The 17425-nt window shown below is 36.3% G+C and overlaps 1 protein-coding gene across 4 annotated transcripts in view; it reads left to right on the top strand.

The window, feature by feature from the left end:
* Nucleotides 1-17425, top strand: part of CAMSAP2 (calmodulin regulated spectrin associated protein family member 2) — a 134666-nt gene that overhangs the window by 33582 nt on the left and 83659 nt on the right. For all 4 annotated transcript variants that reach the window (XM_044000349.1, XM_044000350.1, XM_044000351.1 and 1 more), the window contains exon 2: nt 5903-6162. In XM_044000349.1, coding sequence (XP_043856284.1) covers nt 5903-6162 — 260 coding nt within the window. The remainder of the gene's footprint in view (nt 1-5902; nt 6163-17425) is intronic.

Consider the following 17425-nt stretch of genomic DNA (forward strand, 5'->3'; position numbering starts at 1 on the left):
GTCATTTAAAAAATAGTGATTGAGAACAGTTTTTCATATGGCTTTAGATAGCTTTAATTTCTTCATCTGAAAAGTGCCTATTCATATCTGTTGACTATTTCTCAATGGGGAATGACTTGTAGTCTTATATATTGACTCAATTCTCTATATATCTGAGAAATGAGACCTTTAGGGCTGTAGGCTGTAGGGGGTAGCTAGGTAGCAAAGTGGATAAAGCACTGGCCCTAGATTCAGGAGGACCTGAGTTTAGATCCAGCCGCAGACACTTGACACTAGCTGTGTGACCCTGGGCAAGTCACTTGAACTCCATTCCCCCCCCCAAAAGAAACACTGCCTGTAAAAATTGTTTCCCAGCTTTCTGCTTTCCTTCTAATCTTGGTTGCATTGGTTTTGTTTGTGTAAAATCTTTTTAATGTAATCAAAATGATCCATTTTGCATTCCATAATGTTCTTTTTGGGGGGGATGGTGGTGGTGAGGCAGTTGGGGTTAAGTGACTTGCCCAGGGTCACACAGCTAGTAAGTGTCAAGGGTCTGAAACGGGATTTGAACTCAGGTCCTCCTGAATCCAGGGCCAGTGCTCTATCTACTGTGCCGCCTAGCTGCCCCTTTCTACATTTTCTAATATATTCCTACCCTTACCTCCCTACAGGGAGCTACCCTTTATAACAAAGAATTTTTTTTTTTTTTAAGTTAAACCAAACTAACCCATCATCTATCCCCAGCCCAGATGTGACATGATAAGGGCCCGTACCAGGATGGTGGTGGTGTCATAGAAGAGGAGGGGGTATATACATTAGATGTCACATTAAATGTGAAATCAACAGGCTATGGCAACAAATCAGATGTGGGCATTTGAGGATGACACCTACTTTGAGTCTGGGTGACTGTGAAGATAGTGGGGTAGGGTTCTTCATTCTCAGATCAGAGTAGCAAAATCTTTCTTAATTGATTATTATTGCAACGTTGCTTTTACTATGTACAATGATCGGGTTCTTTTTGCTTCACTTTGCATCAGTTCTTATATATCTTGTCTGGTTTTTCAGAACCTTCCCCACTCCCATCATTTGTTACAACACAGTAATACTTGATAATCATATGCCATAGCTTGTTCAGTCATTCCCTAGTTCATGAGAATCCCATCATTTTCCAATTCTTCGCCACTACCAAAAGAACTGCTATAAATATTTTAATACATCTAGATCCTTTTCCTTTTCCTTTGATCTCTTTGGGGTATAGATCTAGTAGTAGTATTGCTGGGTCACAGTTTTATAGCCTTTTGGGCATGGTACCAGGTTACTCTCCAGAATGGTTGGAACAGTTCACTACTCTACCAGCAGTTCATTAATGTATCTATTTTCCCCTTATTCCCTCCAGCATTATCATTTCTGATAGAGATAATGTGGTACCTGAAACATCACATTTCAAGATATCATTTAGAGGGAAATTTCCCAGATAGCTTAGAATCAGAGGGTAAAATAGAGATTGAAAGAATTCATTGGTCACCTTCAAAGAAAACCCCAAAATCATAACTCAAAGGAATATTATAGCCAAAATCCAGAGCTCCCAGATCAAGGAGAAAATAAAAGAAACCAGAAAGAAAGAATTCAAGTACTGAGCCACAGTCAGGATCACACAAGATTGAGCAACCACAACTGAAGGATTACATTCAAGAATAATCTACCAGCAAAATTGAGTATAATCCTACAAGGGAAAAATGGATGTTTGATGAAATACAGGTCTTTCAAGCATTCTTGATGAAAAGACCAGAATTGAATAGAAAATTTGACATTCAAACACAGGATCCATGAGAAGAATATAAAAAATTAAACATAAGTGAAAAATCATAAGGAATTATATAATGTTGAACTGTGTACATTCTTTTACAGGAGAACTTTATCATTACCAAGGGTCTCAGAGGGAATCTAATTAGACAGAGGTAGAGGTCTTGGGTGTGATTCTGTTATGTTGGGATGACCTCAAAAGAGGACAAAGGAAGAACAATGCACCGGGAGAGGGCTGGGGAAAATTATATCATGTAAATGGGTCAAGGGAAAGTTTATACATTGAAGGAGGAGAGTATACAACACTTCAACCTCACTTTCATCTAAACTCATTAAAGGAAGGAAGAATACACATTGAAATGAAATGTAATTAGGTACAGAAATTTGAACTCAACAGAGAAGTAGGAGGAAAAGGGGCTAAGGGAAAAACACAGGGATAGAGTGAGGAATAAGAGGGAAGGTAGATTAAGTGAAGCAATAGTCAGGCAAAACAAACTCCCAAAGAAAGGACAAGGGGGAGGGGGCAGCTAGATGGAGAAATGGATAAAGTGCTGGCCCTGGATTCAGGAGGACCTGAGTTCAAATCTGGCCTCAGACACTTGACACTTACTAGCTGTGTGACCCTGGGCAAGTCATTTAACCTTCATTGCCCCACCGAAAAAAAAAAAAAGACAGAAAGGATGGGGAAAAAATAAGGAAAAGCTTAAGAGAATGGGATGAAGGGAAATACAGTTAGCAATCATAATCGTGAATGTGAATTACAAGAGGAAATAAAAAGTAAAACTTTATAATTGTGGGGAACTTCAATTGACTCCCCTTAGATAAATCTAACCATAAAATAAATGAGAAAGAAGTTAAGTTGAATAGAATTTTAGAAAAGTTAGATGTGCTAGGCATCTGGAGAATACTGAATGGAAATAGAAAGGAATATAAGTATCCTCATCTGTGCATGGTATCTTTATAAAAATTGGCCATGTATTAGGATATAAAAACTCTCACTAACAAATGCAGAATTATTAAATGCATATTTTGGGCTGTAATGAAATAAAAATTATATACAATAAAGAGCCTTTTAAGTGTTGATTAAAATTAATTACAGGCTACATGATTTAATTCTAAATAATGGATATGTACATGAACAAATAGAAACAATGATTTCATTAATGATACTGATAACAATGAAATAGCATACTAAAAATTGTAGGATGCAACCAAAGCAGTACTACTACCTCCCTCACTTTACCCTCCCTTCTTTCTGTTCCCCCTTTCTCTTATCCCCATTTCCCTCCTAATTTCCTGTAGAATAAGATAAATTTTTTATACCCAACTTAATGTATAAATCATTCCCTCTTTGAAACAATTCCAATGAGAGTTTAGGTTCAAGGGCTCCCATCTACCTCCCCCATTTCCCTCTATATTGTAAAAACTCTTTTGTGCCTCTCTTTTTGTGGGGTAATTTATCCCATTTTATTTTCCCTCTCCCCTTCTCCCAATTAATTCCTCTTTCTCACCCAATTTTATTTTTTTAGAGATCATCCCATCATATTCAGCTCACACCTGTACCTTCTATGTATATTACTTCTAATTGCCCTAATACTGAGAAAGTTCTTAGGAGTTACAAGTATTATCTTCCCAGTAAAGATTTTCCCAATAAACAATTTAAACTTACTTAAATCCTATGCTTTCTCTTCACTGTTTACTTTTTTATGCTTCTTCTGAGTCTTGTATTTGAAAGTTAAATTTTCTATTTAGCTCTGATCTTTTCAGGAATGTTTGAAAGTCCTTTGTTTCACTGAATGCCCACTTCTTCCCCTGAAGACTTATGCTCACTTTAGCTGGGTAGGTGATTCTGGGTTGTAATCCTAGCTCCTTTGCCCTCCAGAATATCATTCTAACCCTTTGATATAGAAGCTGTTAAATCTTGTGTTATCTGACTATGGCTCCATGATATTTGACTTGTTTCTTTCTAGCTGCTTGCAGTATTTTTTTCTGGATCTGGGAGCTCTGGTATTTAGCTGTAATATTCCTGGGTATTTTCATTTTGGGATCTCTTTCAGGATGTGATCAGTTGATTCTTATCAGTTTCCATTTTGCCCTCTGGTTCCAGAATATCACAAAATTTTCCTTAATAATTTTTTGAATGATGTCTAAGTTCTCTCTCATATGTTTTTTTAATCATTGCTTTAAGGTAGTCCAGTAATACTTACATTTTCTCTCCTTGATCTGTTTTCCAGGTCAGTTGTTTTTCCAATGAGATATTTCACATTTTCTTTAATTTTTTCATTTTTTAAATTTTGTTTCATTGTTTCTTGATGTCTCATAAAGTAATCAGTTTGCACTTGCCCAGTACTAATTTTTAAGGAATTATTTTCTTCATTGAGTTTCTGTACCTCTTTTTCTACTTTTTATGGAGTTTTTCTCTTCAGTGAATTTTTGTGCCTCTTTTACCATTTGGACTATTCTATTTTTTAAGGTGTTGTTTTCTTCAGGTTTTCTTCCTGGCATCTTTCTCTTCTTTCCATTGCCCCCTTTGTCATTCTCATTCATTACCACAACTTCAGCCACCACCTTCTAGGCAGGTGATTTACAGGTCCTGAGACCTGACATGTTTTCTAGTCTCCAGACTACTCCCAACTTCCAACTGCCCATAGGATTCCTGTGACTGGATACTCTTGGCACCTCACACTCAACAGTGTAGTGATGGTTATTCTTTCTCCCTAAACCTATTTTTCCTTTTGACTCATTTATTTCTTATAGTAGCATTATCATTCATCAAATCTGTCATAATTGAAATCTTTTTTTTTGTTTGTTTTGTTTTAATTGCAGGGCAATGAGGGTTAAGTGACTTGCCCAGGGTCACACAGCTAGTAAGTGTCAAGTGTCTGAGGCTGGATTTGAACTCAGGTCCTCCTGAATCCAAGGCCAGTGCTTTATCCACTGCTCAACCTAGCTGCCCCCATAATTGAAATCTTGATGTTTTCTTTGACTCTTCCTTTTCATCTTCAATTCACTAACAAGTCCAATTGATTCTAGCTTTGTAATATTTCTGTCATTTCCCCCCACTTTGTCACTATTTTTACTGCTGCCCTACCCTATTGCCATCTATCTGGAAAATTACAGTCACTTCCAAACAGATATCTCCAATTTTACTTTTTCCTATCCAAAGTATCCTTCAAAGAGGCGTGTGCCAAACTCTTCCGTAAGGACTGGATCTGGTCCTGTTACTCCTGATAAAAAAATCTTTCATTCGTTCTTTGTTTATTGAATAAAATTTTAACTGTCTCAGAAATCAAAACTTCCCACACTCAGTCAGTCTTTTACTTTCCTAGCCTAATCTTATACTACTTACCTGCCACATACTTTATGCTTGGGCCACATTTGACTACCCTTGGTCTTCTGAAAATGCCTGGTGTTTCCTTACTTAATGCTTTCCTGTTTATCTTTTTTTGCGGGGCAATGAGGGTTAAGTGACTTGCCCAGAGTCACACAGCTAGTTAAGTGTCTGTAGCCACATTTGAACTCTCGTCCTCTTGACTCTAGGCCTGGTGCTCTGTCTACTGTGCCACTTAGCTGCCCCTGACAAAATACTTAGTATTTTATTGAATTAAACTCAACATATTTGCTCCCTTATTTGCTTCATAGTTTCACCCATTGGTTATATTATGAACAGTGTTCTATATCTCTCTCATTCTTAATTCTGCCAAAATTAACAATGTTTGAGGACCCCTTTTGTAGTGAGAGTCTGTAATGTGAATATTGTTATATTTTTGTATGATTTAAAATAAGGTATCTAATATATGATATTATTATAGTGGTGATCATGTACATATAAGGGAATACTATATAAGAAATTCCCTCTGTAAGCCTGAGAAAGCTTCTCTTGCTTTGCTGAACTCTGGCCCAAGTCAGGATCCAGTTAAAGGTGGTGGTGGCTGAAGAAAAGAACCAAAGTAGTGCTTTGAGGAAAGCAACTTTGGGGATTAGTGGTAGAAGCTCTTCTTGGTCTCTTGAATGGAGTTCTTCATAATTTCTTTATAATTTATAATTAATAGGACTAGTAAGTATACAGTTGTTACTCTTTTCTTAAAATCTATTAAGGAAAGTTTTTTCTTCTCTTTAGAAAATGTGCCAGAGGAACTTCGAGAGCCATTTTACACAGATCAATATGACCAAGAGCACATCAAGCCACCTGTTGTGAATTTGCTACTGTCAGCAGAACTGTATTGTCGTGCTGGGAGTCTTATTCTCAAGAGTGATGCTGCAAAACCACTTTTGGGCCATGATGCTGTAATCCAGGCATTAGCACAGAAGGGCCTCTATGTTACTGACCAAGAGAAACTGGTAACAGAGCGAGATCTACACAAAAAACCAATACAAATGGTGAGTGTTTTAAATGGTGTGATTACCTCACATTTCTTTAACATGTATGCTTTTCAGCTCAAGAGCACATATTTATTGACATTTTTTGTCAAATTGATCATTGATTGCTTTTAAAAACTTTGGTCTAGCTGTTTTTCCTGAATACAAGAGAAATGGGTGAACATCTTTATACCTAGATGAAAATATGTATATGTTTATCAGGAAAGAAAGATGAGACTAAAAGTTGTGGTATTAGTTTATTTACATATCTAAATACATTTAATATAAATGTTCATATATTTGATATTTTGGAGGTTTTTGTTATGTTGTAAGATGATGTATTTTGTGCTTTAAATTATGACCCAGGAAAAGGTAGAAGAGTTGTCAGAGATTTTCCCCCAAAGAAATCAAAGAAATATACTATTTCATTAAAAAAGATCAACAACTGTGATAGACTTGGCTTTTCTCAGCAGTGCAATGATCCAAGACATTCCAAAGAACTCATGACAGAAAATGTTCTCCACATCCAGAAAAGAGAAATGTGGATTCTGAATGCAGATTGAACCATACTGTTTCTACTTTTTTGAAGTTTTTCCCTTTTGTTCTGATTCTTCTTTTACAACATGACAGAAATATGTTTAATGTGATTGTATATATATAACCTCTTTCAGATTGCTTTCTGTCTTGGGGAGGGGCAAAGGAAGGGAGGGAGTTAGAAAAATTTGAACCTAGAAATCTTATTAAAACAAATGTTGAAAAGTATCTTTACATGTAACTGGAAAATAATAAAATACTTTTTTAAAAGAGGATCAAGAAAATTCTGGGAATAATTAATAAATAAAACAGTATGGTTTCTTAGAATGGTCAAATAATGTTATTTCATATGTAGGAATATCTACATAAATATAGTATTTTAAAAATTGATGCTCTTTACTCTTATATTGAATCAACTCAATTAATTATCTATAGTTTTAGTTACAGATACAAAGTTACCTTACCAAGAGCTCCCTTGATGAATGAAATAGCAGATCTAGTCTCCCTCAAAATGTTAGATAGTAAGGATTGAATATTCCAGGAAGTGCTAGAACTTAAATTAAAAAAAAAATTATTCTAAAGAGTGATAGATCCATAACGAAATTATTTATTTTATTTATTTATTTATTTATTTTGGTGAGGCAATTGGGGTTAAGTGACTTGCCCAGGGTCACGCACCTAGTAAGTATCAAGCATCTGAGACTGGATTTGAACTCAGGACTCAGGTACTCCTGAATCCAGGGCCGGTGATCTATCCACTGCGCCACCTAGCTGCCCCTATCCATAACGAAATTAAGTAAAACTAGGAAATTTTGGACTTGACATAATGAAAAACAGTCATGCCTTCCTATAATGGGTTGTTTAGTTTAGTTCTTTTAACTACTGCCTCCTGAATCGCTTTGATCACCTTTATATTTATTGTCTACTCGGGTTGCTGAAGGCAAAAGTTTGTGATCTGATGTTTTCCAGGAAAGAAATACACTTACCAGCTCTACATTCTTCATGATCATGTTTTGATTAATGGGGACTGTGGCAGGTGAAAGATGAAATGACTGAGGAAACAAAGGTTCAATCTTCTGAGCATATTGATTTATTAAGCAATGCTTGGCAATTATCTAACAAACTGGGACCAGACCTCCTCAGCTTAGACCTGGACCCTAAATACAGGGGTAAAGAGACTTTTATACATTAAAAATAATTAATCAAGTAAGAACAATTAATTAAAAGGAAATAATATAACATTAGTTAATCTGATTTCTAATTGTATGAAAAATTAGGGACTTTCTAAGTTGGGGTGGGTGAGAGTGAACAGTTATGATTTCCTGAAATCAGAAAAGGAGTTGTCCCATTTCCTCCAGGTGTCTGTAAACAATCAAAACAACATGGAAACAATAACTGATAGATTAATAGAGGACAGTTTTCAGATAAGACATATGGGTTGTTTGAGATGTAAAAACGTGAGAAAATTCCTTGCATCAATTTTTGAATCTGACTGGATTTCTGGTCAGCATAACCTGTAGGTCCTTGTTAAGGGTCTCTAAGCAGCAGGGAGAGGTGGTCCAATTTTCCAGCCCACAGACCTAGATTAAAACAATGCAATAACATTTTCTCCCATTTCCCACAGTTGACTTACAAAACAGAATTTGAACTAGATCCATAATAGAAACTGTTAGCTCCAGAATTGAGTCGCAAAGTGGAGTCAGTTTGGTTCACTCAATTTCCACAATTAACCACTTGCTATCTTAATCCCCTCAATTTTCTCAGGAGAAAAGATTTGGCAAAACTGCATAAGGTTACCCATGCTTTCATTAAAGCTGTTTTAATAAAGCTGTTGTAGGGGACAGCTAGGTGGCGCAGTGGATAGAGCACTGGCCCTGGATTCAGGAATACCTGAGTTCAAATCCGGCCTCAGACACTTGACACTTACTAGCTGTGTGATCCTGGGCAAGTCACTTAACCCCCATTGCCCCGGAAAAAAAAAAAAAGAAAAAAAAAATAAAGCTGTTGTAGGCAGAAAAACTTTTCAAGGAATGAAGGAAAGATAAACTTCTTAACTCTTTTTTACTACTACTTTGGATAGTGTCATAGCAATTGATACAGGGGTCTTAGAGGTACTTTATTACCTGAACCACAATAGTATTCTAGTATTCTTTTTTTTTTTTTTTTTTTTTTTTGGTGGGGCAATGAGGGTTAAGTGACTTGCCCAGGATCACACAGATAGTGTCAAGTGTCTGAGGCTGGATTTGAACTCAGGTCCTCCTGAATCCAGAGTGGGTGTTTTATCTACTACGCCACCTAGCTGCCCTATTAGCATTCCTTTTATAGTTATTGGGATCTTACTTTTAATATTGTTTTCAAGGAAAACTTGGTATTAGAATTATACTATACTTGATCCAAACAGAATTAATCAGGTACTAAGAAAAGGTTTCATTATTATGTAAAATCTCTAAGGACAGTAATTTCTAGGAAACACTACAATTACAGAAGAGTAAAAATTGAAGGTGAACTTAAGGAAAATGTTAAGTGTATCATGGTTGTAAGTAAGCTTCAGCATATTACTGATGAAGATTTATATGAGAGAAGTTTTATAAAAGACATCATTCAGGACATATGCAGGAGAGGCCTATATCAAGAATGAGATAGAAATAAATAAATACCAGTAATGCCTCATTAGTGTAAAAGGAAAATCTCTTGGGCCTTCCTGTGTGTAAAATTTGGCTAAAGAGTTGGATTAAAAACATACAAGGTAGAGAGGCAAGGGTAGGTTGTGGTCTGCATGGGGGGAGTGGGACAGGCGGAGGAGTATCCCCACTAATTATACATATCTAATGAAATATCTTGTTCTCTTTATGACCATAGAATCTAATTAGTACCATAGATTTTGGTCATAATTTTTCATTCAATTTATCTTTTTCTTTAAGCATGTAAAATTCTTCTTAGTGAAATTTCTGCTAATTTAATTCTGCTTTATAAATTTTTTGAAATTGCCATTCTGAAAATGCCTTTTTTCATGTTAATTTTTTTTTGGGGGGGGGAATGAGGCACTTGGGGTTAAGTGACTTGTCTAGGGTCATGCTCTATCCACTGTGCCACCTGGCTGTCAGTACCAGCCCTGGATTCAGGAGGACCTGAGTTCAAATCCAGCCTCAGACACTTGACACTTACTAGCTTTGTGACCCTGAGCAAGTCATTTAACCCCAGTTGCCTCACACACACACAAAAAATTGAGAACCATATCACACATATTTATCATTCTGGTATATCTTATTGATAATCCAATAATGTAATTCTCCTGTAGAATAAACTGCATTAAAAGGTCTTCTTTTCCTCCTCTCCCCCATCCAGCATTCTTCTCCCTTCCCCAACCTGGTTGGAAGACATTATCTAAAGGTTTCTCTTAATGAAGAGAAAGAATATACTTTTTTTCTTAATATTTATTTTATTTTATTTATTTATTTTTGTGGGGCAGTGAGGGTTCAGTGACTTGCCCAGGGTCACACAGCTAGTAAGTGTCAAGTGTCTGAGGTTGGATTTGAAGTCAGGTCCTCCTGAATCCAGGGCAGGTGCTTTATCCCCTGTACCACCTAGCTGCCCCTAGAATATACTTTTAAGTGAGATAATGTACATAAAATAATATTTAAAATTTAAAGCTACTGAAGTGTCAACTTATTGATATGAAAGAAAAATCCTTATTTGTAAAAGTGGTCTTCCTCTATATTAAAAAAATATGAAAAAAGTGAATGTGGGAGAGAATATGCAGAAGAAACATTTCTGATTTCCTTCTTTAAAAAATCAGTATCACCCTTTTCTCATTCATTTAATAATTATTTTTGCTTACCCCCTTTTTGTTGGCTCTCAACCCGCCCCATTTTGTCATTAGGACTTATCGACTCAACCAATCTGGTGTTTTTTACAGCTATCCTATTCTGATCACCCTGCCCCATATTAATTCTTATCTAGATCATTGGGAGCTTCCAAACTGGTTTTCCTGTTCCCATATACCCCAGTCCATTCTGTATGTCTTTGTCAAATGTACCTAAAATAGTCATGACTGTTATTCTCTTGTTTAAAAAAATCTGCTTTTCTCTTAAGACTATCTATCAGGTGCCTGTCAATTGGAGAATGGCTAAATAAATTTTGGTATGTGAATTTAATGGAATATTATTATGGTGTAAGAAGCAGCAAAGATGTTGAATATAAAGAAGCATGGGAAAACTTAGATGAACTGAGGCATAGTGAGGTAAGCAGAGTCAAGAAAACAATTTACACAATGATTAAAACATTGAAATGAACAAAGAGCTACTATTAAAGTGCAGGCTTGGGGCAGCTAGATGGCGCAGTGGTTAGAGCACCAGCCCTGGATTCAGGAGTACCTGAGTTCAAATCCGACCTCAGACACTTGATACTTACTAGCTGTGTGACCCTGGGCAAGTCACTTAACCCCCATTGCCTCCCCCCCCCCCAAAAAAAAGTGCAGGCTTGACTATGAAATTATTGTATTCAATAAATTCCAAGGGATTCTTATCACCTCTAAGATTGAATATAAAATCTTTCATTTAGTGTTCAAAGTCCTTCCTAACTTGGCCTTTTCTTACATTTCCAGCTTTCTTACACCTTAATCTCCCCACTGTAGCATGTGATCCAGTGACAGTGGCCTTCTTGCTGTTCTTGAAAATGACACTCTGGGGGCAGCTTGGTGGCACAGTGGATAGAGCACTGGCCCTGGATTCAGGAGTACCTGAGTTCAAATCCAGCCTCAGACACTTAACACTTACTAGCTGTGTGACCCTGGGCAAGTCGCTTAACCCCAATTGCCTCACTAAAAAAAAAAAAAGAAAGAAAGAAGAAAGAAAAAGAAAATGACACTCCAACTCTGGGCATTTTCATTGGCTGTCTTCTGTTCATGAAATTCTGCCCTTCTCTCTCTCTCTCTCTCTCTCTCTCTCTCTCTCTCTCTCTCTGTGTGTCCTGTTCTCCCTTGCTTTCTTCAATCTCAGCTGAAAGCCTGCCTTCTACCAGAACTCTTTCTTGCTGCTCCTGAATATTAGTGCCCTCTGTCTGCTGATTTATCTCCAGTTTCTGCTCTCTGTATCCTTGTTCATAGTTGTTTGCATTTTGACTCCCCTAATCAGACTGTGAGCATCTTGAGAGCAAGTACTGTTTTGTTTTTCCTTATACTCCCTGGATTGAAGTAGGAACTAAACAGATGTTTGTTGACTGACCACAAAACAATAAAAAAATGAATGTTGCAAAATTACAAAGAACAAATCTTTCCTCAAAAAAGAAATAAGAGAAGACGCCTCCCCTGCTCCTTTCTACAGGGATTTGAGATGGGGTGTGGGATAGAAAGTCCATGGGTGTGGAACATTACCAATGTCATTTTTTTAGATGCATTAATCAGTTTTTTTCCTTCCTTCCTTCCTTTTAAAAAAATCTTTATGAGGCAGTTAGGTGACACAATGGATGGAGCACCGGCCCTGGAGTCAGGAGTACCTGAGTTCAAATCCGGCCTCAGACACTTAACACTTACTAGCTGTGTGACCCTGGGCAAGTCACTTAACCCCAATTGCCTCACTAAAAAAAAAAAAATAAATAAATAAAAATAAAAAGGCCATCTATCAGTAGATTCTTCAGCTAGATATTCAAAGCCTTTCATGATCTGGAATGATATAGCTTTGCTTTGTGATATATCTATAGTATTGTCTTTAGTATTAGGTGTCACATTTTAAGAGATGTAGCAACTACCATTCATCTGGTTATATCCATATTCATAACCTTGGAGTCTTGAATGCCTCTTCTCTCCCTCTCTTCCCCCCTGCTCCTCCATATCCAATGAGTCGATGAGTTGCCAAGTCTTGGCAGTTCTACCTACACCTCATATATTCTTTTCCTTCTTGGTGCACAATCCTATTTTAGTTTCTTATTGTCTCTTCTGGACCACCATGCTAAGCAGTCAGAAGACATTAAGCACTGTGTTATGCGCCAGACACTGTGCTTGCACTGGGTATATAAGTATAAAGAATGAAGCAATCTCTGCTTGAAAGAATTGTTTAGTCATTTTTCAGTTTGTCTGATTCTCCATGACCCCCATTTAGGGTTTTCTTGGCAAAGAGACTGGAGTGATGGGCCTTTTCTTTCTCCACTCATTTGACAGAAAAGGAAACTGAGGCAAACAGGGTTAAGTGACTTGTCCAGGGTCACACAGCTAGTAAGTATCTTGAGTCCAGATTTGAACTCAGGAAGATGAGTCTTCATTTCAGACCTGATACTCTGTCCACTATGCTATCTGTTTGCCCCTAGCTTGCCTCACAAGTTTATATTCTAGTGGGCGAGTATATACATATATGCAGTATAAATATAAAATGAGTAAATGCAAATATATACAAAGTAATAAATAAAAGGTAGTTTGGGAGGGAAGACACTAGTAATTTTAGAGATCAGGAAACACTTCTTGAGCTTCAACCTTAAAAGAAGAGACTCTAAGGCAAAGGTAACTAAGGGCTGCATTCCAGGCATGCGGGACTGTCATTACAAAGGTGTGGAGCAGAAGATCAAGTGTGGTGTGTGAGGAACAGAGAGCAGGCCAGTTTGACTGGATTGTAGTGTGGGAGGGGAAGTAATGTCCACTGAGCCTGGAAAGACAGGTTGGGGCCAGGCTATGTAAACCTTCATAAGCCAAACAGAGGAACTTAAACTTTATAATAGATACAATGGAGAGCCACTGGAGTTGTTTTTTTTGTAGGGCTGTCATGTGACTGGATGTATGCTTAAGGAAAAATATTTTGGCAGCGATGTGTAAGATGTTCCAGAATGGTCAGAGACTTGAGGTCTCTTCCTCTTTTCAATCCATCTTCTATACAGTTGTCAAAATAATCCTCTCTAAATCATAGATTTGACTGTTATCCTCTAGTCACAAACCTATGGCTACTTCTCTGTTTCCTGTGGGATAAAAGTTCTTAATCTGGTGTTTAAGACTATCTAGAATCTGGTCTCCAGCTGCCTTTCAATTCTTGCTTTTTTGTTTGTTTTAACCCCTCTTTATATGCTATATGTTCCAGTTATCTTTGATTACTAATTACTAATTTGATTACTAATTTGGCGTAAACTTGATATTCCACCTCAGATTTTTTGCATTCATCATATTGTCCTTTATGCCTAGAATGAACCACTTTTCTCATCTCCCCTTCTCAGAATCCTTGTCTTTCTTCAAGGCTCACCTCACTTCAGATGCTACTTCCTTACCAAAGTCCTCCTGATTCCACACAGTTGTGAGGATTAGCACAATTATTTTTCCTTTTGAACTCTTAATCATAAAACATTTGCTGCCTGAGAAAGCAAAAGCAATAATAATCATAACATTTACATAGTAGAAAGCAAAAACAGGAATTAAAAGTTCCATTTCTTCATGTGTTTAGATAATTATGGATCACTTAAACACTTGAAAAAGGTTCTTGTGAAGTTTATCTTTTTTTATTTCATAGCTTGTTCTAGATTGGTTATTTTAGTATAAAACTCAAGTTTCAGATTTAGTCTTACAATAAATTAATCAAGATTTCTAGTGCTGTTTTCTTTGTAATTTATCTTATGGAAAGCCTATATAGAAAATAATTCTCTTGATGGCAAAGTTTTCCAAATGTTCCTATTTACAAATAGCATTGTATAGAGCACAGATCTCAGAGTCAGGAAGACCTGAGTTCCAATCCTATTTCAGATACTTACTAGGTGTGACTCTGAGCAAGTCACTTAAACCTCTCTGAACCTCAGTTTCCTCATCTGTAGAATGATTATTATAATAGCACCTGCCTCACAGGATTGTTGTGAGGTTCAAATAGATAGACATATGTAAAATCCTTTGCAAATCTTAAAGTGTTAGCCTTGGAAAGGTGATACAGATGGACAGTGAGTTGGGTCCAGTATTGAACAGTACAAGATGAGACTAGATCCCATTTAGGACATTACAATGCTTTTCTTGATTTTAGACTCTATTCACTGTTTATTTGTTTAATAATGTTTGTTTCCTTGTATTGCTTTATATCAGTAAATCATGGAACTTTATAATCTAAGCAGAATTAAAATTATACAGAACCCAAAGAAAAATTTAAAGAGGCCTTATTGGTATAAGGATACGGATTAAAAACAAAATAAGACATTATTGGTGATGTATATCATTAGCAAATAAAATGAACCAGTTATATAGCATGAATGAAAGCTAGAAGATCATTTTTAAGATATTAAAAGATCAACAGCAATAGATTTATAAAGCATCTTACCTATGATATGTCCTTTGCCCATTGTCACAACCCTCAGAGATAAATACCACAGGTATTGTTATTTCCATTTTATAGAAGAAGAAAAATGCTTAGAAGAGTGAAGTGACTTTTACCTATAGTCACACACTCATCAGGGACAGAATGGAAACTCGTACAATTATGATTCTCCTAATGAGAAGAAAAAGCCCTCCAATGGGTTGAATAGAATCTCAATGGAAAAGTTAGGGAAAGAAGAATCATACAGAATGATAAATTTTGGAGGGATTACAAATCCAGAATATGTGTGTGTGTGTGTGTGTGTGTGTGTCTGTCTGTCTGTCTGTCTGTCTGTCTGTATATTAAATCAGATAATCAGACTGAAACCTTAAACAGAGTGCTTTTTAAAAAAAATCATAAAAGTCTTTTATTATTTTCTAGTTACATGTAGAGATAGTTTTCAGTATTTGTTTTTATAAGATTCCTAGTTCCAGGGGGCAGCTAGGTCGTGCAGTGGATAAAGCACTGACCCTGGATTCAGGAGGACCTGAGTTCAAATCTAACCTCAGACACTTGACACTTACTAGCTGTGTGACCCTGGGCAGGTCACTTAACCCTCATTTTGCGCCCCCCCCCCAAAAAAAAAAGATTTCTAGGTTCAAATTTGTCTCCCTTCCTTCCCTAACCCCTCCTCTAGACAGCAAGCAATCTGATATAGGTTATGTACAATCACATTAAACATATTTCTGTATTAGTCATGTTACAAAAAAAGAATCAGAACAAAAGGGGAAAACCTCAAAAAAGAAAAAAAAAAGAAAAAAAAGAAAAACCAGTATTTAATCTGCATCTAGATTCCACAGTTCTTTTTTCTGGATTTGGAGAGCATTTTCGATCATGAATCCTTTGGAATTATCTTGGACCATTGTATTACTGAGAAGAGTTAAATAGAGTATTTCTTGTGGTATGGAAGCTCTTATGTTTTATTTGGAAAAAATATCCCCACTATCACTCACACCATAAATTTGTATATATAAAGTTTCTCTATACACAGCTTTGCAGAACATACTGTGCAGTGCTTGAAGTCATATGCCTTTTCCATTTGTGAGATCAGTTGACTTTCCATGGATAGGAATTTCAGTCTGTATTTTTTAAACTTTATAGTATAAAGTGTCATTCAAATTAGACACTGGTATATGCAATGATTTTTTAAAAAAATTAACTCTAGACCAAGAAAACCCATTATCTACCAAATACAGAAGTTCTCTGGACAGGTATATTGTAAGATAAATGAAAAAACCATCTGTTAATCTTTAAATATATTCATACTAACATCAGATTGAATGTTGAAGGTGAGTACTCAAACTCTGACATTCAAGTTTCCCATATATGGTTATATTTATCTTCAGCTTCTTTTTTTCTTAAAATATATTTATTAAACATTTGGAATAAAAGATTTCTCCCTTGTTGGGTCAAAGTTTGATTTTCAAACTTCAGACTGAATCTTTCTTCATTTCATAAGAAGGCTACTTTGAAGGATATATTTTCCTTCATAACTTTTTAAAGATCTTTAAGATTTTTAAAGTATATTTTTTAGTGTTTTTTCTCACGGATTGGCTATTCCAGAAAGTATTTGATGTAAGTTAATACAGATTTTTTGGTAAGAGTTCCATGCATAAAATCATTAAGACTCATCTTCCTGAATTCAAATGTGGTTTCAGACACTTACTAGCTGGTTGACCCTGGGCAAATCACTTCACGCTGTTTGCCTCAGTTTTCTCATCTGTAAAATGAGCTGAAGAAGGAAATCCAAATGGGGTCACAGAGAGTCACACATGACTGAAAAATGCCTGAACAACAACAAAAAAATAGATTCTTATATAATTAATTGTTAATAGGGAAAACTGTTCCATGTAAAATTTTATGACTGTATTTTTATTTTGGGGAAGATTATGTGCAACTTTTTTTTTTTTTAAGTGAGGCAATTGGGGTTAAGTGACTTGCCCAAGGTCACACAGCTAGTAAGTGTTAAGTGTCTGAGGCTGGATTTGTACTCAGGTACTACTGACTCCAGGGCCCATGCTCTATCTATTGCGCCACCTAGCTGCCCCTTTATGTGCAACATTTAATAATGCATTGTTAGATTAGTAAACCTTGCTATTAGTATCATAGTTACGATATTGTAGATCTAGAAGGGACCTTCTACCAAACCTCTCATCTATGTATTTAGGAGATACAGAGAAAGTACCTGTAGAGTGAGAAACACCAGTAACAGTATCCTGCTTAGTTATCTTAGATTATAAATTGTAGAGAATGGATATTGTTCTGCTTTTCGTATAAGAAGTAGGAGATAAGTGATTTTCTGTTTAGTGATCGAGCTGAGACATGAATCTAAGTCAGCTAACTAAATCCCTGGCCTTTCTTTCCAGTAACCATACTTACTAGGAAAAAAATAAGTGCCACACCCTAAAAATTTGAAATAAGCAAGTTGGATTCAGCACAACCAC

The sequence above is a fragment of the Dromiciops gliroides genome, chromosome 4 (assembly GCF_019393635.1).
Source record: "Dromiciops gliroides isolate mDroGli1 chromosome 4, mDroGli1.pri, whole genome shotgun sequence".
In the NCBI taxonomy this organism is placed as follows: Eukaryota; Metazoa; Chordata; class Mammalia; order Microbiotheria; family Microbiotheriidae; genus Dromiciops; species Dromiciops gliroides.